This window comes from Notamacropus eugenii, chromosome 5 (genome assembly GCF_028372415.1).
Source record: "Notamacropus eugenii isolate mMacEug1 chromosome 5, mMacEug1.pri_v2, whole genome shotgun sequence".
NCBI lineage: Eukaryota > Metazoa > Chordata > Mammalia > Diprotodontia > Macropodidae > Notamacropus > Notamacropus eugenii.
In genome coordinates this window covers 277,473,104-277,498,459 of record NC_092876.1, presented here as the reverse complement: position 1 = coordinate 277,498,459, position 25,356 = coordinate 277,473,104, and the positions used below count along the sequence as shown (strand labels likewise).

Here is a 25,356-nt window from a genome sequence, read left to right as displayed (position 1 = left end):
CATAACCTGTTTCCTCCCACTTTATCCTCTGTGGAAATATTAACACAAGATATCTCAAAAGTTTTAGGACAGTTGTTTGCTTACAACTGGCTTTTAGGATACCTTGTATAAGATCTCTGTCCCATCAGAGGCTCAAAGTTCAGCCCTAATTAGACTTCTCCAAGCTAAATAATACTAATTTGTATTGATCACCTCTATTCACAGGAAGGTGAAGTACATACAGCCTCATTCAGTAGCACAGGCAGGCTCGTCTAAGATTGACTCCTGCCCTTCCATTCCATCAAAGGCTCAACAGCAGGGCCCAATGGACTGTGATCATTTGGAGGGGAACAACAGCATCCCCTTACTCATTTCTGTCTGTCTGTCTGTCTCTGTCTCTGTGTATGTGTCTTTCCATCCCTCTGTGAGTCTTTCTCCTCTGAATCCCTATATTTTATTTATCCTCCAGTCTACAAGTTTCTTTGCCCTAAATGTGCCAGGGCTTCAGTTCCTTCTTGCTCTATTTTAAAGTTCCCAGCTCACGTGACACCTCTACTAGGAGCTGGCTCCCCCAAGACCCAGGCTGGTAGCCTGAGATAAATGCCAGGGACATTTTTCACTACTCAGAGCCAGTCTTGCCCTTCCCGTCTACACTGGTTGCTCTTATTTCCCTGGTGCCACTGGTATGTCTCTGAGCTCACAAAGGAAGGATGACTTATCCTTTTTTAACTTTTATCCCCTTTAACAGGCTCCTTCCCTCCAAGAAAGTCTCGTTTGCCTCTGTTTCCATGTCTCCTCTTCCTTCTCCTTGAATCACAAACTGTGAGAGGACAATCTTAACGGAAGTTGACAGATACAGTATAATCAACATCGCTGAGTGCCCTCTCTGTGTAGTGAGCCATACCGGGCACCCATCAGAGATGCAGAGGGAGAAGACATAAGTATCTCAACCTTGGGGAGCTCACAGTCTAAAGAAAGACAGATAAGATAATTAATGTAAAGCACTTTATAAATTATAAAATGCTATTTAAATATACTCCATTACCATCAACAGTTACCCACAAATCCTAATCCAATGCCTACCCAAACTTATATTATCAAATGAGGAGGATGAGGGAGACTATCACATAAACAGCCACACATAGAGATAACAAGTTAATTGCAGGCCACTCAGTCATGTCAGGTGAACTTGTGAGCTTTGAGGAAAGGGAATGAATGATTGGAGATGGGTGCGATTAGTCAAGGTAAGCCTCCTGAAGAAAGCAGATGTTGAGCAAAATTTTGAAGAAGAGGGACATGAGTCAATAGAGGGAAATAGAGGAGCCATTTCAGCAGCATGGGAGAGTGGAAAGAGCACTGAATTTGGAGTACAAAGATCTGAATTCAAATCTCCAGTCTGCAACTTACTTCCTGGGTGACAATGGATAAGTCACCTAATTCCTTTAAGTCTTGGTTCCATCATCTATAAATAAAGAGACTAGATTAGTTGGCCTCTAGGGTCCTTTTCAATTCTGAAAGCTGTAATTCCATGATCCTATGGGAAGACTTGGAAGCAATATAGAGTGAATAAGGATTCTGAGAATAATAAGAAATAAGGGTTGAGGGGATGTAGACTCATTTTGGAAGTGCATGTAAGAGGAAGTTTAGAGCCATTGTGATATAGTTCTTTAACTAGCTGTATGGACAGGTACACAGAGCCTCAATTTCCTCATTTACAAAATAGGGTATTAAGCTATCCAATTTCTGAGATTTTTTCCAGCTCTGTGATCTCCAGAAGTAGTTCTATCCTAGCTTTCATCTCTGGGAAGCCAAGATGCCAGTGGGGCCATGCACTAATTCTCTTGTATTGCTTCTACTCCTGTTCTAACTGGAGTTAGATTCAGAAGGCTTGGGTTTGAGTCTTGGCTCTATTAATTGTGTGACCAGGAATAAATCATTCCCCTTTCAGAGCCTCAATTTTTCTCCTCTGTGAAGTGAGCAGTTGGACTAGATCAGTAATTCTTAAAAGTTTTGGTTTCTAGGTCTTTTCACACTCTTAAAACTTATTGAGGACCCCAAAGAGCTTTTCTTTATGTGGGTTATATCTCTTGAAATGTATCACATTAGAAATTAAAACCAATAAATTTTAAAAATATGTACTCATTTCAACATAACAGCAATAAATCCATTATACATTAACATAAATACTGCATTTTTATAAAATTAATTATATTTCCATAACAAAAATTAGTGAGAAAGATGACATTGTTTCACATATTTTTTTGCAAATCCCTTTAATGTCTGCCTTAATAAACAATAAACTGGATTCTCATGTCTGCCTTAACATTCAATCTGTTGTGATATTTTGTTGTGGTTGAAATATATGAAGAAAATCCAGCCTCATCCCAATATGCAGTTGGAAAAGGAAAGGTTATTTTAACAGGCAAATACCATCTTAGTGTTATTATGAAAATAGTTTTGACCTTGCAGACCCCCAAAAAGGGCCTTGGAGACCCTCAGGGGTCCTCAGAGCACACTGTGAGAACTCTCGGACTTAGACAATATCTAACAGCTCTTTCAGTTTTAATATTGTGTGATTCCATGGCTTGCCTATTTCTCCATCTGCTTAAAGCCTCTCATCTAGGGACAGAGACAGGGAATCAGCAGGGAAGTCCAGGTCCATTTATTTTAAATAGCCTGTGGCATCATGAAAAATAATCAGGTTCCCACAGCTGTGAAAAGACCTGTAATTATTCCAGCTGCCCCTCTGATTTCTTCTGCCCTCCCCATCTTGAACCTCATCTGGTCACTGTCAATTTCCTTTCTGACCCTCCCAGAAAAAAAAATCACAATTAATAGTGTAATATTCCCTTGAGGAATAGACAGGGAGAAAATATCAAAAGAACTTAGGAGAGATGAGGGGAGGAGATCATTAGCACCTGGACTGCAAGAGTTCGGCTACCATGCTTGGCATTGGAAAGCACTTAGAATAAATCTTGTCCAACCCTCACATCATCCAACCCCAAAGTCACTCAGCTAATTAGTGACAGGACTGAGACCCAAACCCCGTCCTCCTAGCTCCAAATCCAATACTTGACTTTTTTTGCACTGATGACTAGTTTATATTCAACAGGCATCTACTGAGCACATGGACTGTGGAGGACCCACAGAGGTATAATGCACAGTCCCTGCCCTACTTTCAGGTAGCTTCCAATCTTACTGCAGAGATAACTGAAAACATGAAAAGTAAAATTCAAGAGAACCCTAAAGGATTTGAATTGAAAGGGAGAGCAGCTTGGTCATTCACAGGCATACCCACTGCCCTTTGATTCTTTTGCATTTCTGGCATGGCCAAAAGCCACCATCTTCTTGCCTGTGGGTGAAAACTGTTGACGTTCCTACTAATCTGGTGACTTTAAATCTGAGTTTCTTAACCTGAGGTCTATGAATTAAAAAAAATCTTTAAAAATATATTTTAATATAATTGACTTCCTATGTAATCCTGTTTTATTCATTTTAAAACATTGTTTTGAGAAAGGGTCCATGAGCTTTACCTGATTAACAAAGGGGCCCATAACACACACACACACACACACACACACACACACACACACACACACACACAAAATGCTTAAGACCTACCTTAGGTCCTCCAGGAAATAGAAAGTCATTCACTCATCTGAAAGAGATTGAAGACTCCTTTATTTAATCTATTTCTCTCATTTCGCTGTTGGGGAAATTTAAACCCAAGAGAGGTAAGCTGCCTTATTATGGCTTTGCATCTAGAATCAGAGAACTTAGGTTTTAATTAAAACTGTTATTTACTTTTACTGTGGTGACTTTGGCTGCCATTTCCACCTCTTGGACCCTCAGTCAGTCAACAAGCATTTATTAAGTGCTTACTATGTGCCAGGCACTGTGCTAAATGCTAGGAGCACAAAGAAAGTCAAAAGACAATCCTTTCTCTCAAGGAGCTCACATACTTTTTTTTTCCATTTAGGTTATTTTTTAAGTTAATTTATTTTTAGTTTTCAGTGTTCACTTCCATAAGCTTTAAATTTTCTCCCCCTCCCCTCCCTCATCCTTCCCCAAGATGACATGCAATCTGCTATAGGTGCTACATATACATTCCCATGAAACATACTTTCACATTAGTCATGTTGTATAGAAGAACCAGAATGAATAGGAGGAACCACGAGAAAGAAAAAAACAAAACAAAAGAAAATAGTCTGCTTCACTCTGTATTCAGACTCCATCATTCTTTCTCTGGATGTGGATGAAATTTTCCATCATGAGTCCTTTGGAATTGTTTTAGGTCCTTGCATTTTTGAGAAGGACTAAGTCTATCAAAGTCAATCATTGTATACTGTGGCTGTTACTGTTCTCCTGGTTCTTCTCACTTCACTCAGCATCAGTTGATATGTCTTTCCAGGTTTATCTGAAGTCTACCTGTTCATCATTTCTTATAGTACAATAGTATTCTATCACATTCATATAACCACAACTTGTTCAGCCATTACTCAATTGATGGTCATTCCCTCAATTTCCAGTTCTTGGCCACCACTAAAAGAGCTGCTATAAATATTTTTGTACATGTTAGAAGGAGGTCATATTCTAATGGAGGAGATGACATGTCAATAACAAGTTCTATACAGGACATAAACAGGGCAGATAGAAGGTCATATGAGAGAAGACACTAGCAGATGAGGGGGCTTATCTGTGTGCAGGAGGTGGGATTTGGACTGAATCTTGGAAGAAGCCAGGGAGATGGAAGTAGTAGAGGTGAAGGGGCAGAAGGTTCCAAGAATGGGGGAAAGCTTGACAGAAGGTAGAGCCATGTTTAGAGAGCAGTGAGTTGGCTATTATAGCTGAGCCATATTCTGGGGAGCAAAGCATAAGAAGACTGGACAGATAGGTAAGGGGCAGGTTATGAAGAGCTTTCACTACCAAACTAGAAGAGTTTATATTTGATCCTGGAGATGCTAGGGAGCCATTGAAATTCCTTGAGCATGGAAGGACATGATTATACCTGTGCCTTAGAAAAATCACCTTGGAAATGGAGTAAAGGATTGATTGCAGTAGGCTGAGACCTGAGACAAGAAGACAAGAAAACTATTGCAGTGGTCCAGGTGAGAGGAGGTGAAGGCTTGAATTTGAGGATGTGAATGAGAAATGTTGTAAAGGGAAAATCAACAGAGTTTGGCAACAAACTATAAGATGAGTAAGAATGAGGAGTTAAGGAAGAGGATGATCCTGAAGTTGAGAGCCTGGGTGACTAGGAAGATGGTGGTCCCTCAACAGGAATAGAGAAGTTTGAAGGGGAGGAGGTTAAAAGGGAAATAAAATGAATTCTGTTTTAGATATTTTGAGTTTGAGATGCTTATGGGACATCCAGTTCAGATGTCCAGAAATTGATGATGTGGGAGACTAGATTTTAGAAGATAGATTAGGACACTGTACATATCTTCTGCATAGAGATGATAATGGAGCCCATGGGAGCTAATGAGCTCATCAAATGAAATAATATATAGTGGAAAGAAAAAAAGGCCCAGGAAAGAATCTTGGGGGATACTCACATTTAGTGGACATATAATGGAAGAAGAATTAGCAAAGAATACTTAGGAATGGTCATTCAAATAGGAGAGAGCAACGTCACAAAAACCTGGAGGAGACAGTATCTAGGAAAAGATATGTTCAAGAGTGTCAAATCCTGCAGAGGTCAAAGAGGATGAGGAATAAGGAAAAAATAACTTAATAATATTAAGAGATCATTGGTGTCTCTGACCTTAGATTGCAAAGATTAAGAAGAGAGTGAAAGAAGTGGAAATGGAAGCACCATTGTAGTTGGTGTTTAAAGAGTTTAGCCACAAAAGGGAGAATAGATATAAGAAGATAGCTTCAAGTTAGGGATTTTTCTCCCCAACACTAGAGAAGACTTGGACATGTTTGTAGACAACAGGGAAGGACCCAGGGATAAGGATACCCAGCAGATAAGTAAAAATTAAAGGTGAGAAGAAAAGGGAAAAGAAGGAGAGGGAGAGAGAGGAAAGAGGATGGTGGAGGAAGACATTGGAGCAATCTCCTGGAGAAGATGGAAGAGCATAAATCAAGGGTGCATGTAGAGGGGGCTTGGCCTTGGCAAGACCACCTTTTCATCTAGGATGAGAATGGAGAAGATAGTAGGGGAAGATGTCTGAATGATGTGAGATGAAGATAGTAGAAAGGAATACTCTCTGAGTGGATTCACTAAAGTTGAACTGTTTACATTCCTACATAGAAAATAGTGTTTGTAACTCTTGAGATTTTTCTCTGTGTTAGGGTAGTTGGAGGGATCATGTATATAGACAGAGGGCACAGGGTGAGTTGAATAGGAAGGAATGATATCTAAAAAATAAAATTAAAGAGTGAGAGAGGAATATAATGAGAGGAGAAAGGGAGAAATAGAATGGGGTAAACTATCTCTCACATAAAAGGGGTAAGAAAAAGCTTTTTCAATGGAGAGGAAGAGGGGGGAGGTGAGAGGGAAAGAGTGAACCTTACTCTTCTCAGACTTGGCTTAAGGAGGAATAATATACATATTCAATTTGGTATGGAAATCTATCTTACACTACAGGAAAGTAGGGGGGAAAGGGCTAAGTGGGAGTTGATAAGGGGGGATGATAGAAGTCAAATGGGAGGAGGGAGTAATTAGAAGTAAACACTTTTGAGGAGGGACAGGGTCAAAAGAGAGAATAGAATAAATGGGAGGTAAAATAAGATGGAGGAAAAATATACTTAGTCTTTCACAACATCACTGTTAAGGAAATGTTTTGCATGACTACACATGTATAACCTATATCAAATTGCTTGCCTTCTTAATGGGGGTGGGTGGGGAGAAAGAAAGGGAGAGAAGTTGAAACTCAAAGTTTTAAAAACAAATGTTAAAAAAAATTTACATGCAACTTTGGGAAGTAAAACATACAGGTAATGGAGTATAGAAATCTATCTTGCCCCACAAGAAAATAGAGGGGAAGAGGATAAGAGAAGGGAGGAGTGTGACAGAAGGGAGGGCAGATTGGGGAAAGGGGTAATCAGAATGCACACTATCTTGAGGTGGGGGAGGGGAGAGATGGGGAGAAAATCTGGAGCTCAAATGTTGTGAAAGTGAATATTGAAAACTAAAAATAAATTAATTAATTAATTTTAAAAAATACACTGCCTACTTCTTTTTCTGCTACCTTCCTTCCAAAGGAACCTGTCTTTGAATCTGTGTGCTGATATGATGTCTCTAGTGATACTCCCCATGAGTGTTCTTGGTGTGGATGGTGTCTGCTGTGCGTATACACAGCAGGTTTCATCTGTCTTTTCTGGGCTTGTTAAAGACCTTGGAATTTATCACATATTTGTGTCAGTTTGGATGGTGCTATTTTATATGCCTTCCAAGTAACAAGAAGATTTTTTATTTTGATGACTTTATTAAGGAAGACATAGCTTTTCATGCCCAGGTTTTGCTTGGATTAATCTGAACATTAATGGTAATATTTAATAATGATGCCCTGAATCACACAGAAGGTAGGATTATAGGCTTCTACACCTAGAATGGACTTTTCGTATCATCTTGTCCAATCTCCCCATTTGACAGATGAGGAAATGGAGACCTGTCCAGTAGCCTCATCTTTCTATTAAAAAAGAACTTTTATGGTTCTACTTTTTAAAATGTTCTTTTGGTACTTTTGGCCTTTATACTATGTTTTTATACCATGTAATTTCTGGCACTTCTCTATCCCTCTTTTAGATGGAACCCTCCCTTATTGCATAGAAAAACAATCAAAATGGTTAAAGCAAAAATCGCTTACAATGAATGTGTTTGGTAATATGTAAATGCAACATTCTAATATGCTGCCATCCCTTTCCCATAAGAAGGGAGGTCATTTTCTCATCTGTTCTGGGAATCCTCACTGGTTTTCCACTTACTTAGCAGCTGTCTTCAAGTGATATTTTCATTTGTTGTTGCAGTTGCTTGTTAGGTTGTCTTTCTTTCGCTCTCCATCAGTTCATTTAAATCTCCCCATGATTCTCTAAATTCCTCCTATTCTTCATTTCTAATGGGACAATAATATTGCATTATAGTCCTATACCATAGTTTTTTTTGGTTAGTCCCCAACTGTGGGAATGTTTACTTTGTTTGTAGTTCTTAGAGTACCTTTCAAGGTATATATTGGACTTTTCTTTCTTTCTTTGGCCTTCTTGGAGTATATGATCAATAGCAGAATCCCTGTGTTAAAGGTTGTGGATAAAGTTCAGTTGCTTTATTTCATTGCTCTTAATATTCAGACTGGTTGGCCCAATTCATAGCTAACACAGCTAAGTGTTAGCATACCTGTCTTCCTGCAGTACTTCTGATGTTCCCTTTTCTTATTTCATGTCATCTTTGACAATTTTCAAAGTGTGAGGTGAGACCTCAGAATGTTTAAATTGAATTTTTCTTACTTATAGTGATTTTGAGAGCTTTTTAAATGATCACTTGTAGTTGGAACTCTTAATTTTTTTTGAAAGCAGTTGAGGTTAAGTGACTTGCCCAAGGTCACACAGCTAGTAAATGTCTGAAGTCTGATTTGAATTCAGGTCCTCCTGACTCCAGGACTGGTTTCCTATTCAGAGCACCATCTAGCTGCCCCTCATTTTTTTTTATATCCTTCGAACATATCTATTATGGCATTTGGTTTTTGTTATATATTTGCCTGAATTCCACATAGAGATATATATATATATATACCTGTCTCTATCTGTGTATTTCTATCCTTCCTATCTATCGATCTATCTATCTATCCATCCATCCATCCATCCATCCATCCATCCATCCATCTATCTATCTTTCTACGTATCTATCATCTATCTGTCTCTTGGATATCAAACTTTTATTAGACACAGAGATTTGTCAGATATTTTCCCATTCCCTTGTTTCTCTTCTTTGTTTGTCTTCATTTATGTTGTTTGTACACGCACTTTTAAATTTTATTGTAATCAAAATGGTCTATTATGTCTTTTATGACCTCCTCTACCCCATGTTTAGTTAAGAATTCTCCCTCGAGCCATACCACCTTATCTCATTCTCTTCTATTTTTTTAATGAGATGACATTTTATATTCAGACTGAGTTTATTGTGGCACATGCTTTTTTCCACTCTTCATGATGATTCCAAGGATGGGAAGGAGAATCATGATTCACGTTTAATGTTGGGAAAATCGAGGCCCAAAGAGATAGATCATCTTGTCTCAGTCACGCAATGGAGATTTGAGAACCCTGGCTCCCAGACAATGTTCCTTTTAATTTTTTATAGTTATGAGCAGGCAAGCCTGAATAGGCATGACCAGAGTTTAGTGCTGAAATTAAAACTTACAACAAAGTTAATCTAACACATATTTAAGGGTGTGCATAATCCTCACTGTGCTGCATGGTGATTAGGCGTGAACGGCAAGTAGTTGGCTTAAATGATTGTAATTAGTGTTACTTTTATACAACCAGGCCGAGTTTTTACAGGGCTTTTTTCTTCTCTTTGTCAGTGCTCCAGGAGCTATAATCTGCATCAATGTGACAGTTTCCCTTGATACTCTGAACGTCTCAATCCCTTTCACTCTCTCTCACCCTCCCTCTCCACCCGCCTCCCCTCCAAACCCAGTAGGGGGTGGGGGAGGCAGGAACCAGGATGCTCTAGGCCTCAAGTTTGTGCTGTATAAAGATGGCTAAATTGAGTATGTTTAACCTGCAGAAGAGAAGACATGGTTGAGGGAGGGGAGGAGAGAACATAATAGCTGTCTTCAAGGATTTGAAGAGCTGTCACTTGGAAGATGGATCTAACTGAGTCTGGTTGGCTCCAAAAGGTAGAAATAGGAGTAATGGATAGAAGTCACAAAAAAGCAGATTTAGGCTCGATTACTATAAGGCAGAGGTTCCCAAACTTTCTCTGTTCAAGGTGCCCTTACTGTCTTAGCAATTTTTTCACTGTGTCCCTAGATCAGAAAGAAAAGGCCAAACAATTCCATCTATTAAGTAGTTAGGAGTAAACAACTCGATAAGTATTTGCATTCTAACAACATAATAGCCACTGTTTTCCCCTTGAAAATTTAAAATTCCTGCCGCACTTCTGCAAGTCTGCTGGGGCACAGTAGGTGCCATGACACAAAGTTTGAGAACTGTGGATGTACGGAAAAACTTCCTAACAGAGATACTGGTATCCAAAGTGGAATGGTTAGTTGTCCCTCACTGTAGTTCTGCAAAGTCTGGATGCCAGGTTTTGGGTATGTTGTAAAAGGAATTCTTGTACACTTATGGTTTCGATTGAATGTCCAGTGGTGTCCTATCCAACTCTGGGAGTCTCTGTGTCTCTAACATTCCAGGAGACGGTGCTTTAGGGTTGACCTGCCAAACAGCTAGGCTCTGCTGGCCTCCCATGATGTCCTGCAGTATTCCTTATGTAGATCCCCCATGTTCTCTAGGGGTTTTTGAATATTATGATATTATATTCACCTAATGTCTGCTTTTCTGCCCAGGATGTTGCACAGATGGAGATTGTAGAGATTCTGAGCCCGGAAGGACAGTGAGGACAGACTTTGTCAGCATCTGGGGACTTTGGGGGAGGAGGCTAGATGTACTCAAGTACAATAATAACAAGTGTAATGATAATTACAACACTATCTAATAGAATTTCCCTACCCTGTGAGTACAAATGCAATTATTCCTAATTTATAGATGGGGAAACTGAGGCAAATGAGCATAATTTGCTTAGATTGATGCACCTAGTAACTGCCCACATGAAAATTTAAACACAGTTTTCATGATTTAAGGTTCAGTGTATTTTCAAGTATAGCCCAGCACTTCTCTGGGAGGGGCCATCTAATCCAACCCTCTCAAATGATAATTAATGAAACTGGGATGTAGAAGTGGGATTTGAACCCAGGCATTATGACTCCAAATGCAGTGCTCTTTCCATATTCCACCTTTTACCCCTTACACGTAAATTTATCATTTATTCAAATGAATAAGTAAATAATTAACTTATTCAGCAAAACTATATTAAACACATATTATGTCCAGTGGAGGGTCTGAAGAGAGTAGGTTTCAGGTCTCATAACTATTGAAGTAACTAGGAATGTGGAATACTTTCATCCACCCCAATAGCAAGTGGGAATAGACCTCTTACAACTGGACTGCTTCAGCTTGTCCAACCTAGGGGAACAGGGAACTTTCCTAAGGTGTAAAGACAGTTTCAAAGGATTAATTCCATGCCGTGTATCTTCCTGCCTTTGCCAAGACATTTTTATTACTTGTTTATGAAAGAGGAGAACTGTCATGGACCATAGACATACCATGAACTGAGAAGCACATCTCATAGTCATGTTCTCCAACAAGGTGGAGAATGGCTGGCCCATCTTACAACTGTGTTAAGAAGATAAAGAATAAATTGGGGGTGGTACAGGGTTAAAAGATGAAATGGGGGTTGTATGATGCTGGAAGAGGGAAACAAAAAGTAGAGCAATACATGACTGACAGAACCCAGGATCTGAACTGTGATTGGGATGTTCCAGGAACAAGCATAAGCAAGTTGAGCAGGTGCTTCTCAAGGAACTCCTTGTAATCAGCATTCTTGCCCATGGGGACATATTTCCCTAGAGTTTCTTCTTGTTATTAATGTTCTTAATTTTGTTTCCTTCATTTAATTTTAATTTTATTTTTCTCAATTACTTGCAAACATTTTTTAAAATTTTGAGTTTTAAATGAGCTCCCTCCCTCTTCCTTGAGAAGGCAAGCAATTTGATATAAATTATACATGTGTAGTCATGCAAAACATTTCCATATTAGCCATGTTGCAAAAGAAAACGTGGACCAAAAAAAGAATAAGGAAAATTTTGAATAAATATGGCTCAGTCTTCATTTACAAGCTATCAGTTCTTTCTCTGGAAGCGGAGAGCATTTTTTTTCATCAGAAGTCCTTTGGAATTGTTTTAGATCGTTGTATTGTTGAAAATAGCTAAGTGATTCATAGTACAATATTGTGTTAATGTTTTATGTTTTCCTGGTTCTTCTCACTTCACTTAGCATCAATTTATGTACGTCTTCCCAGGTTTTTCCGAAAGCATCCTGCTCATTATTTCTTATGGTATAATAATATTTCATAACAATTATAATCCACAGCCTTGTTCAGTCATTCCCTCAGTTCCTAATTCTTTGAGACTACAAAAAGAGCTGCTATAAATATGTTTATACACACAGGTCCTTTTTCTTTTTCTTTGATCTCTTTGGGGTGTAGGCCTAGTAGTGATAATTCTGGATCAAGGAATATGCATAGTTTTGTGGTTCTTTGAGCTTAGTTCTGAATTGCTCTCCAGAATAGTTAGATCACTTCATAACTCTGCCAACAATGCATTAGTATCCCTATTTTTCTACATCCCCTCCAACATTTGTCATTTTCCTTTTCTGTTAGATTAGCCAATCCGATAGGTATAATAAGATGGTACCTCAGAGTTATTTTAATTTGCAATTTTTATTAATAGTGATTTAGAGCATTTTTATATAATTATAGATAGCTTTGATTTATTCATCTAAAAACTGACTGTTCATCTCCTTTGATCATTTATCAATTGAAGAATGGTTCGTATTCTTATACATTTGACTTGGCACTCTATATATTTGAGAAATGAAGCCTTTATCAGAGAAACTTGCTATAAACATTTGCCCCCAGTTTTTTGCTTTCCTTCTAATTTTGGCTGCATTGGTTTTGTTTGTGCAAAACCTTTTTAATTTGATGTAATGAAAATTATCCATTTCATATCTCATAATGATCTCTATCTCTTCTTTGCTCATAAATTCTTCTCTTATCCATAAATTTGACAAGTAAAATATTCCATGCTCCTTTAATTTGCTTATAATTGCCAATGTTCTTTCCATTCCACGTTACACAGCCTAAGGTACCTATCGGTACCTCTTGGTACCTTATGGATGTGGGACAGAAAAGGAATACCCTGAACTCACAACTTTGCTTTGGACCAGCCCTGTTTGTCTTCATCTGGGTCCAGACAGCTAGAAGCTTTGATTTGGGGCACAATTAGATCCTAAGTGGCTTTACCTGGGAATAGGTTAGCAGGTGAGTTGCCCTTTAGAAATGCCCCTGGAATGAGACTGTTGAGATTCTTTAGAATTACAGACTTTTATAGTCATAAAGAACTTTTGAGATCACCTCTTTCCAACACTACTCCTCCCTCCATCCTACAGAGGAGGAAACCAAGACACTGAGAAGGGGAGTGACTTGTTCAAGATTCCGCATGAAGTTAATGACAGAAGGAGAACTCAGATCTGTTGACTCTTGGTCCAGGACTCTTTCCATTTTTTGTTACATAGCCTATGAACTGGAGCTGAGATGGAGTGGGGTCACCCTAGGAGTGACAATAATAGCAATGGTAGTAATAATGAGAATAATAATAAAGCCACCAATTTAAGTTTTGCAAAGGACTTTGCCATATGTTCTCACTGGTCTTTACAACTTTGAGGTGTGTGCTACTATCATCTACCTTATACAGATGAGAAAACTGAGGCAGAGAGAGTTTAAATGATTTGCCCAGAGTCTCAAAACCAGTTCGTAGCTGAGGCAAGATTTGAATTTCAGTCTTCCTGGCCCTCAAGTCCAGAATTATATCCACTGCACCACCTAACTGCCTTTACTCCCATCTCTCCCTCTCTTGCAGAGTTATGTCATGCCCAGACCAGTTGAGGGCTCCATGAGGATTCATAGAAGATGCCCCGGGTCTTGGCGCCTCTGGTGCTCCTTCTGGTATGGCTCATGACAGTCGCCAGCAGCCCTCATGCTCTGAGGATTGGTAAGCTTTATTCAAGTTTCTCTGGGGGACAGGGAAAAGGAGGGGTAAAGGGAATGTGATGTCCATTAAGAGCAAAGTATGAAGAAGATTGAGGCAGCATGGACCTTATCAGGGGAGGATATAAGACATAAAAAGGCCCAGTGGTATGCCCAGAGTACCTGTGAACAGCAACTTGGTAGCTCTCACTGCCCTTTGGCGCCATGTTAGACATTGTTCGGAGTGAGTTTGCTAGGTCTGACCCCTGCCCTGATGGAGCTCATCATCTAGAACAGATCGATGTCAAGTTGCCAGCTCCTGTAAGACCAGGGACAGCTGGCTTGTTCCTCTTTGCCCTGAAGTGTTAAGCCCAGGGTTTGACATTTAAGGAATATCCATCAAGGGCTGTCCAGGAATGGGCAGCATTAATTAGAACAAAACTGAAGAGAGCAAATTATTTCTATTCTGAAACTAGCCATTAAAGTCACTGACGTATTAAGGGTGTATTTGAGATAGAGAACAAAGGGGGTAGTCATTGGAGATTCAACAAGTCCAACTAGGGTTGGGATTGATGGATGAAGCCACCTGTCTTTTGACGAATCCAGGAACATTTTGTGATGGAGGTAGAATTTCCAAAGACATTTGAATGATATAGGAGAGATGGCTTTGTGGGGTTTTGTGGGAAAGGCGGAGAGAGTGATTTTGCTCAATAAAAAGGGATGATTGTGGGTGGTGGTGGTGGTAATCATGATGTTTCAGCTCCTGGTCTTCAATTGATTTCTGAGGGCATAATGATATAACTATCTGGGTCAGCAGAAACCCCCACTGATGTTTATCCAGAAGCACTTATTTCCCTCCTCGACTTTCTGGTGTCATTCAGGCTACCTCCAGGAGGGGTCAGGGTAGATGGGAGAGTAAGATCTTTGGCACTGCTATCCCTGCTACAAGAGATGCCAAGGCACATGTGTCAGAAGCAAGTGTGGAAAGAGGTTGGGCCTGCTTTCCTTACCTGAAAGTATGGCTTCTCTGAAAATTTGTGCTGACAGCTTCGCCAACTAAGAAACTTGGACAAGTGACCTGTTTACTTCCTCTCCAGTACTCTCCATTTTCTTTTGCTGCTCTTTGGTTATAACTCTACATGCTTTCAAAAAATAATAATAATAATAAGGAAAGACAGAAATCAAATCATCCCATAGCTTCCTTCCCACACCCTTGTCCTCCATTCATTTTGACTGAAACTTCAAAATCTAATTTAATTCTGTTTAGCAGCAATGCAAAATGCTTCATATCCTTAAGATGCTTAATTTATAAGATGCCTACAGTTATTCAGCATTTGCTCTGAGGTTTTTCTCCCCCCACCTCTAAATGAACAGATGAAGCAGTAACCCATCAATTTCTATTTGTCGCTAATGTGAAGCGGAAAGGGATTCAGCTACAAATTGCCATGCTCAAGTGTCCTGACTTCCCTGATGCTTGCCTTCCAGGAAGTAGGCAATAAATGGAACTGGCACTTCTTTTACTGCTACAACAGAGAACACATTCCCTAGCCACCTCTGCCTCTCTGGGTAGCATTTGGCCAACATTCCTGGGGTTTAGGTCCAGGCATTCATTCTTCACACTGACTAAGGGTCTTCTGGGTGATATGTCCAAATAGGTCTAGTATCCTATTGGGACAGGTAATCAATCTAGGAAAGAAAGACCTCACAAACAAGGTTTCTATATGAAGATCAGTTTTATTCTCTCCTTGGCTATTTTGGGAGACAGGAGCTTTAAAAAAAAAAAGATTCTTCTCATTCCAGAGGGAGAGGCACTAATTACCCAGGCCCAGAGGGGAGCAGAGTAGAATTGTGGGGCCAGCACAGAAGAGAAGTAGGTCAAGAAAACACATGTGGATGTGCTTAACAGAAGGTAACCTTCTACACAGATGGACCTGAATAGCAATCAGTGGCATCATTCTTTCTGTGGCTGCTAAGAAGATTGGGGAGAGGCTGACTCAATGCTTTTTCTCAAGTTATACTGAACACCCCTCCCCCCACAGACACTTTGTATTTTGAGGATGTCTGCCCTCCCCTCAGCCCTCTTAATGGAGAGTAGTCAAACCAAGACTGGAAAAAAGGCCCAGAAATTCTAGAGATAACTAGCCATCCTGTTGAATTGTCCCCCAGATTACCTTGTCTTATCTTGTCTTGAAAATGTGAATGTTTGCAAAGAGATGACTGTGCCCATTATCCAGGAATGTGGATGCTGTTTTTCATTCATAAGAAGCATGAAGTAGGAGATATAACCAAATAATCTATTCAGTTCTCCTCCCAAATCCAGGTTGCATAGTTTTGGGTAAGAGAGGATAATTTTATTTATGCCTATGGAATCATTCACATAAATCTCCCAAGTTTCCACTAATACATCAGCTTCTTTCAATGCTCCATCTTCTATATATATCCTTTGATATCATTCTGATACTTCTTTGTCCACTGTGAGTGATAGTCTGGGACACTAATACTCTCTATCCCTCAAGCCCCTCTATCACTTAAAGTGATTTTGGCTAGCAAAGTTCATTTAGCCACCTGGTATTGTACAGATACAGTTGAATGAAGGGCTTGAAGCCCTGAATCATAGCAGTAGTAGTAGTAATAGTAGCAGTAATAGTAGCAGTTAGTAGTAGTGGTAGTGGTGGTGGTGGTATCAGTAGTAGTTAGTAGTAGTAGAAATAGTAATAGTAGTAGTAATAGTAGCAGCAATAGTAGCTAACACTTACATAGCACTTTAAAGTTTGTAAAGTGCTTTACAAGTATTATCTCACTGTATCCTCACAACAACCCTGGGAGATAGGTGCTGTTGTTATTCCCATTTTACATATGAGAAAACTAGGGTAGACAGAGATGAAGTGATTTACTTAAAATTACACAGGTAGTAAGTGTCTGAGGTGGAATTCGAACTGAAGTCATTCATTCAACAAGCATGTATTAAGCACCTTCTATATGCCAGATTTCTGTGCTAAGCTCTAGGGATACAAAGATAGGCAAAATTGGTGCTTTTGAGGAGCTCATAGACTAATAGGGGAGATAACATGCAAGTAACTATGTACAAACAAGATATAGACAGGATAAGTTGGACATAGCCTCAGAGGGAAGGGATTAGGATTGATAAGAACTGGGAAAGACTTTTTGAAGAAGATAAGACTAGCTAAGATTTGAAGAAAACTGGGAGGTGGAGATGAGAAAGCAGAGGAATCTAGACATTGGGGACAGCCAGTGAAAATGCTAGGAGTTGGGAGATGGAGAATCTTTTCTGGGGAGCAGCAAGGAGGCCAGTATCAGTGGATCATTGAAATATATGGAGGGGAGTAGGGTGTAAGAAGACTGGAAAGGTAGAAAAGGACTAGGTTCTGACAGGCTCTAAAAGCCAACCAGGATTTTTATATTTGATCATGGAGATGACAGGGAGTCACTGGGGTTTATTGAATAGGAAGATGACATGGTTAGACCAAGAAAATCACTTTGAATTAGGGGAATGTTTAAGTTTGACTGGAATGTAGAATTCATGAAAGGGATTAGTATGAAATAAAGCTAGAATTAGTAGGTAGGAGTCATATCTTGGAGAGCTCTAAAAGCCAGATGGAAATATTTGTATTTTAACCTAGAAGCAATAGGGAGCCATTGAAGGTTTTTGAGGAGGGGAGTGACATGGTCAAACTGATCAAACATTATTTTTAGTGGCTGCATGAAGGAAGAATTGGAAAGGGGAAAGAAGGGAAGCAAAGAGACCAATTAAAAGTTTTCACAGTAGCCTTTGTAGTTTAGGTGAGATGTGATGAAGGCATAAACCAGGGTGATGGCTGTCAGTAGAGAGTGAGAAATAGAGATGGGAGATGGTATGGAGATAGAACTGACAAGATATGGCTGTTGGTTGAATATAGTGGGTGAGAAAGAGTGAGAAAGTGAAGATTACTCCAAGATGTTAAATTTAATTGCCTAGACAGGATGATGGTACCCTTAATAGAAATAGGAAAATGTGGAGACAGGATAAGTTTAGGTAAAAGATGATACCCTGTGTTCTGGACATATTGTTTGGTTTTTGTCTTTAACCAGGCCTTCAGGCCTCTTCCTGGCCATTTCCACACCATGCCAACTGCACTTCAGCCAGTCCTTATGTCCCTTCCTCTCCTCATCCTTCAGAACCTTGGACAGTGACACTGGGCTGCTGGGCTTTGAGAATTTCCTCACCAGAACAAGACCTCCATGCCATTTTCTGGTAGTCACCACAGCATATCCTAGTGTGCTAGCATTCATCCCTATCCCTACCTTTTCTAACTTCTCTTCATGTGTTGTCTTTACCCATTTAAATGTAAGTTCCTTGATATCGGAAACTGTCTTGCATTTCTATCCATGGCATTTATCAGTGCCTGGCACCTAGTAAGTTCTTAATAAATGTTTCTTTTTTTCTCTTTAGATGCTTATCATACTTGGAGTAGCATTTCATTGAGATAGAAATCAATATTAAAGCAGTAACAGTAGTATTATCCCATACCCTAACAAGTACAGTATCCTTCTACGTCACCCATCATTATAATTTAGGATTTAAGCTCTTCCAAATTCAGGACATAGATGGAGGACACTCAGGTATGATCCTGGAGTTGAAAACTTAAGTAAAGGTCCAAGTCTTTGCAAAGGATTACTTGTTTCCCCTCTCCTGTCTCCAAATGTCCAGTCTGCAGTCTACCTCTCTCTATTTGACTCCTGCTTATGGCATCTTCCATGCAGGCTGGCTTAGCTTGTCCTATGTGCTATAGTCTTCACTCATGCACTCCTGATCACTATGTCTTCTTTTTGGTGAGAAGAATAAAGATATCTATAGGCATCTCACCCAGAAGAGGGCAAGAATGACTCGGCTTAGTTTTGCTAGGAAGCCTTCTTCCCAGTCCTCTATGCAAGAACAGTGAGCCTCTTTCACTCCCCTGGGGAAGAGAGTTGGGAAAAGAGTTACACAAGCTGGCCTGGCATTGCACTCCAAGGAGCCACTGGCTACATAAATAATGGTAATAGCTAACATGAATATAATACTTTATGGTTTACAAAGTGCTTTCCAGATTTCATAATATTTGAGTTTTACAACCATATGAGATGGTAGCTTAAGCATTATTATCTCTATTTGAAGGCGAAGGAAACAGAAACTCCAGAGAAGTGAAGTGACTTGCCTAAAAGTCCATAGTTAAGAAGTGGTGTAGTTGAGACTCAGATCCCCATATTCTGACTCCAAATCTAAAGGACGTTTAAAGAAAAGGGTACCTCAGGACTATATATGGGAAAATGGCATAATTTTCACTAAGTTAGTTATTCTAACATGGGGCTGATAAACTTAACCTTGACTCCTAGAAAACTGTATAATCAATTATTAACGAGATAGCATATGAGACTTTAGAAAAGGAAGTGGTGATCACTATTAATTATCATATCATCAAGCTCAAGTAATGCCATACTAACCTCATTTCCTCTTTTGATAGGGTTACTTGAGCAGTAGATGAGGGGAATTTTATGGACTTTGTATCTGAATTTCAGCAAAATATTTGGTAAAGTTTTTCCTTATATCTTTGTAGGCAAACCGGAGAACTATGGGCTGGAGCTTCTTTTTATTATTATTATTTTATTTTTAAATATATAATTTATTTATTTTTCAGTATTTAGTATTCACTTCCATAAAAATTTGAATTTCAAATTTTCTCCCCATCTGTCCCCACTCCCACCCCAGTACAGCATGCACCCCATCACCCCTTTCCCCAGTCTGTCTTCCCTTCTATCACCCCCTTCTCCCATCCCCATCCCCTCTGTTTTCCTGTAGGGCAAAATAGATTTCTATATCCCATTGCCTGTATATCTTATTTCCCAGTTGCATGCAAAACCAGTTTTCAACATTCATTTTTAAAACTTTGAGTTCCATATTCTCTTTCTTCCCCTCTTCCCACCCTTTCTTATTGAGAAAGCAAGCAATTTGATATAGGTCATACATATGTATGTATGTATAGTAATGTTATAAAAGACTAACCACATTTCCCTCTGTCCTGCCCTCCTTTTATCCCATTCTCTCCCTTCACCTGTGCCCCCATAATAGTATTTGCTTCTGATTATCCCTTTCCCCAATTTGCTGTCCTGTCCATTATTTTCCCTCTCTTATCTGTGCCCCCCCCCCACCTTCCTGCAAGGTAAAATAGATTTCCATACTCAATTGAGTGTGTGTTATTCCCTTGTTAAGCCAAATCCCATGAAAGTAAGGCTTGCTTATTCCCTCTCATCTCCTCCCTCTTCTCCTCCATTGTAAAAGTTCTTCCTTTTCTCTTTTATGTGAGATGATTTGCCATATTTTACCTCTCCTTTTCTCTTTCTCACTGTACAATCCTCTCAACAGTGCATTCTAATTTTTAGGTATTCTCCCTTCATATTCAGCTCACCCTGTGCCCTCTTTCTCTCTCTGTCTCTGTCTCTCCATATACATATATGTATATACACACACACACACATTCATATACATTCACACATACGTACATACCTGCATATATACATACACATATATAATATACACATATACACATACAAACATACATATACATACATATATGTATATACACATATGTACATGCATATGTGTGTATATATACAAATACATACAAGTATATATGTACGTAGGTGTGTGTAGGCTCTCTCACTACCCTAATGCTGAGAAAAATCTCATGAGTTATAAATATCATCTTTTCATGTAAGAATGTAAACAGTTTAGCTTCAGTGAGTTTCTTATGACTTCTTTTTCCTGTTTACCTTTTCATGTTTCTCTTAATTTTTGTATGTGAAAGTAAATTTTCTATTCAGCTCTGGTCTTTTCAACAAGAATGCTTGGAAATCCTCTGTTTCGTTGAAATTCCATCCCCTCCCCCAGTATTATATTCAGTTTTGTTGGGTAGGTGATTCTTAGTTTTAATCCTATCTCCTTTGACCTCTGGGATATCATATTCCAAGCCCTTCAGTCCCTTAGTGTAGAAGCTTCTTAATCCTGTGTTATCCTATTGTGCTTCCATAGTACTTGAATTATTTCTTTATGGCTGCTTGTAATATTTTCTCCTTGACCTGGGAACTCTGGAATTTGACTACAATATTCCTAGGAGTGTTTCTTTTGGGGTCTCTTTCAGGAGACTATTTTACCCTCTGGTTCTAGAATATCAGGGTAGTTTTCCTTCATAGTTCTTGGAAGATACTATCTAGGCTTTTTTTTGATCATGGTTTTTAGGTAGACCAATAATTTTTAAATTATCTCTCCTGGATCTATTTTCCAGGTAAATTGTTTCTCCATTAAGGTATTTAACATTGTCTGCTATTTTTTCATTCTTTTAGTTTTGTTTTATAATTAATTCATTTTTCACAATGTCATTAGCTTTCATCTGCTCCATTCTAATTTTTAAAGAACTATTTTCTTCATTGAGTTTTAGGATCTGTTTTTCCATTTGGCCAGTTCTGCTTTTTAAGGCATTCTTCTCCTCATTGGCTTCTTGAACCTCTTTTGCCATTTGGGTTAGTCTATTTTTAAAGGTGTTATTTTCTCCAGCATTCTTTGGGTCTCCTTTAGCAAGCTGTTGACTCATTTTTCATGATTTTCTTGCATTGCTCTCATTTCTTTTCCCAATTTTTCCTCTACTTCTCTTAATTGATTTTGAAAATCCTATTTGAGCTCTTCTATGGCCTGAGACAGTTTCATGTTTTTTTGGAGGCTTTGGATGTAGAATCCTTAACCTTGCTGTCTTCTTCTAGTTGTATGCTTTTGTCTTCCTCTGGCTGTATGCTTTGCTCTTCCTCATCCAAAAGGACAGAAGAAAATACATTTTCATCAAGGAAGTAACCTTCCATAGTCTTATTTTTCCCCTTTTTGGTCATTTTATCAGCCAATTACTTGACTTTTGAGCTCTTTGTTAAGTGCAGGGTTTACTACCCTGGGTTTCAGAGGTTTTGTGCAGCTGTTTTCAGAGATATCTCTAGGGACCTGTAAGTTCTCAGTTCCTCCAAAGTGGTATAATCAAAGGAGAGGTGTTATCTGTGAGCAACCATAAGCACTCTTTTCTGCCCTGGGACAGCAAGCAGGATTCCCTATCCACAGCTGCCCCCAGGTCCATTGTACCAGCACTCCTCCTCACCCCAGGACCACCAGCCAGGACTGTGACCCAGATCGGCTGCTCAATTCCTCCACTGTCTGTAGCCCAAGAGCTACAGAAGCAACTGCTGCTGTGGCTGCTGCTACCCTAGGTCTGGAGCAGGGGCCAGACCATGCTCCCCTCTCACTCAGGTGAGAGAGCTTTCTTACTGACCTTTGAAGCTGTCTTTGACATTTGTGGTTTGAGAAATCTGGAATTTGCAGCATTTTCCAGTGCCCTGAGGCCTTCTCCAGTCCTGTCTGTGCTGGCATAGCCCATGCTGTGCTGCACTCATCTGAGACTGGTACAATAGACTGCTCTGTAGATCAATTGTCTATTGAAAGTGTGGTTGGTGCCTTTTGTGGTTCTGAGCATTAGTGAAATGGAGGGGTCTGTCTTGATCACTGTTGTTAGAAACATGGTGATTAATAGATTCATATGACCTGTAGGAGTGCCTTGGGGTGCTATGGTATTCTTGGCTCTTTTTATTTAAAATTAAAAATCAAGTACTTGAATGAAGTTGTACTTACCAAGTTTGCAAATGATGCAAGGCTGTCAGAAGTAGCTAATCAGGGTCCAGAAGCATCTTGAGAAGCTAGGATGATATAAAATGTGAAAATGTGAAATTTAATAAGGCAAATATAAATCAGTAAACTTAAATTCAAAAAATCAACTGCAAAAATACAGAGTGGGAAAGCATGGTTAGACAAAAGCTAGTATGAAGAAGGCCTGGGGAGTTTTAGTGGAATACAAGCTAGTATGAATCTTTTTTAAAAAGATTATTTTATTCAATGAACAAAAATCTACTTTCTCTTTCTTCTACCTCTCTCCTCTCATTAAAAAGAAATACAAAACTTGGAACAAATATACATAGCCATGCAGAACAAATTCTTGCACTGCCCACATCTAAAAAAATATGTTAATATACATCAACAGTGTGACACAACAACTCTCAAAGCTAATGTTATCTTAAGTTGTATTAAGTGAAGCAGTATCTACCATGAGTAAAGGAATTATAGTTTTTCTGTACTATTCCATGGTAAGGCCATGTTAGGAGCATTACATTTAGTTCTGGATACCAAGTTTAGAAAGAGTCCAGAGGAGGGTAGGCAGCATGGTTAGGAGATTGGAGAACATGCTATGCAAAGATCAATTAAAGGAAGTGGGGATATTTAGTCTGGATAAGAAAAATGGGTTGAGAGAGAAGTATAATAGCTCTCTTCCAGTAGTTTAAGTGATCTCATGCAGAATAAGGGTTTGACCTATTGTACTTGACCCTGAAGGGTAAAATTATACTTAATGAAGAGAAGCTATAGGGGAAGAGTTTTGCCTCAGAATAAGGAAAAATAACATTTAGAGCTACCCAAAGGTGAAATGGGATGCTTCAGTTTGTAGTATCAATGGAATTCCTCAAGAAGACTCAGGATGCTCACTTCTTGGTAATGTTCTATAGGGGATTTCTATTCAGGTACAGGTTGGACCAGATGACCAAATAGGTTCCCTTTCATCTATTATATTGTATAATTCTATAATACAATTGCCTCAGTAAACATATGCTATACTACAAAGCCAAATTCAATATAAATTGGAAATGCACATGTATTTATGTGTGTACATGTGCATTTCATGTACTTGTGTACCATATTTCCATAAGTATTCTCCTAGAACTTTCCCATGGCTCTAAACATGGGATATAGTCAAAATTAGGTTTCATTAACTTGAATAAACAGACATACGCTCCACTTTGGTTTTACAGGGACCCAGGCTTTGCTGACTAGGAGTATTTGGACAGCAGGATGATGTCAGCCAGCTGCTGGGCTTCCCAATAGCCCCTCTGTGCGTTGTTTGTGTGCTTCCTAGAATTGTATTGAATTATTGTTACTGATTCGTTTGTGGTGGGTAGGACTGGCCAGACACATTAAGTATACACTGATGGGCAAATGTAGCAGAAAGCACAAAGCACAGCTTCATGCTGTTTGGATTTACCTCTGCATGCAATAGCCTTCTTGCCTAGGAAGTTAGCTCTTTGTGGAGCAGGTGCTTTGCTGGCTTCTGTATATAGGAGCCACAGATGCTAGCTGGCATGGCTGAAGGTCCCTTCATTTCTCTCTTGCCTGGTACCATGGACAGCACCCCCATTTTACATTTGGGATTCTTGGGAATGAATGTGACCTTTTCCCTCATAGATTATTGAATGTTAGATTTTAAAAAGGACTTAAAAACACCATTCTGTTCAAATGAGGAAACAGACCCGGGGAAGCAAAGTGATTTGCCAAGGTTCATTAATGTCAGAACCAGGACTAGAACTAGAATCTTCATCCTATATTCTTTCCTCTCTTGTCCCCTTCAGTGTGTCCCCTCTGAGGCAATCATGGCAGCTATTTATTAGCCTTCAAGTTCCCATCTGAATCTTAGCTGCCTCTTTTCTCTCTCCTCACCTTGCTGGGTTCCTGATGAGGAAACTGACAACCAAACGTAGACCCACCCCAGACTTACAGCAAATGGGGAAAAAGACATTTAGAAGTCATGCTGTCTTCTGCAGTTCCTTCTTTGTCCACTGAAGAGCTTAACAGTGTCAGGCTGTTTCAAGGCTTCTTCTTGGCTTCTCTCCAATCAGGTGTTTTAAGGGCTTCTCCAAACTGATTAGTACTTGAAAACATCTAGAACAAGCTGAGCTGAGATACACTGCAGGTTGTACTGCAGGTACCTTCTGACATCCCTCTACCTCCTCCCTCTGCTATATCCTTATTGCATTTTGTCTCTGTTCTGATTCTTCCACAGTGATGCAACTTGATGGCAGTCCCACATTCCTACCAACAAGAATTGCCCCTTCCTCCAATATGGTGCCACAAGACTTGGATCATCCTTTGGTCACATGGAAATCAACTTCCTCCAAGCTTCTAGTAAAAGTTTGGAAACCGAGGGCTTGGGACAAACATATCTGTCAATCTCTCTCTCTCTGTGTCTCTGTCTTTCTCTTCCTCTCTCTCTGTCTCTCTCTCTGTCTCTGTCTCTCTTTCTCTCTCTCTTTCCTTCTCTCTCACAGTCCCCCTAATTCTTTTAAACTATGTGCCTCCATCATTCTAGACTTTCTAGTCAAGAGACCTTGAGAGATCCACCCCTCATTCCTCCCTTAGTTCCCAGATGAAACTCATCTTTTCCTGACTTAAATTATCTTTCTCTGACTTTCATTTCCTCCTCCTTCCATATACCTTCCTGGATTACTCCATGCTTTTTGGAAATATTCTTTCTCAATCTGTCTCTGTATCTTTTTCTTTTTCTTTTCCACCTCTTTTCCCCTTCTTCTCTTCCATTTTCTCCCTTTTCTCTCTCCTTCTTACTCCTTCTCCCCCTACAATTTTATTCAAGCTCTTCTTTCGTGATTTGTCTAACACAAGCACAATT

General features: G+C 39.4%; 1 protein-coding gene across 3 annotated transcripts in view; it reads left to right on the top strand.

Annotated features, from left to right (window-relative positions):
* GRIK4 (glutamate ionotropic receptor kainate type subunit 4) overlaps positions 1 to 25,356 on the top strand; it is a 697,562-nt gene that overhangs the window by 247,301 nt on the left and 424,905 nt on the right. For all 3 annotated transcript variants that reach the window (XM_072612931.1, XM_072612929.1, XM_072612930.1), the window contains one exon: positions 13,677 to 13,808. In XM_072612931.1, coding sequence (XP_072469032.1) covers positions 13,727 to 13,808 — 82 coding nt within the window. In that variant the 5' untranslated portion in view covers positions 13,677 to 13,726. The remainder of the gene's footprint in view (positions 1 to 13,676; positions 13,809 to 25,356) is intronic.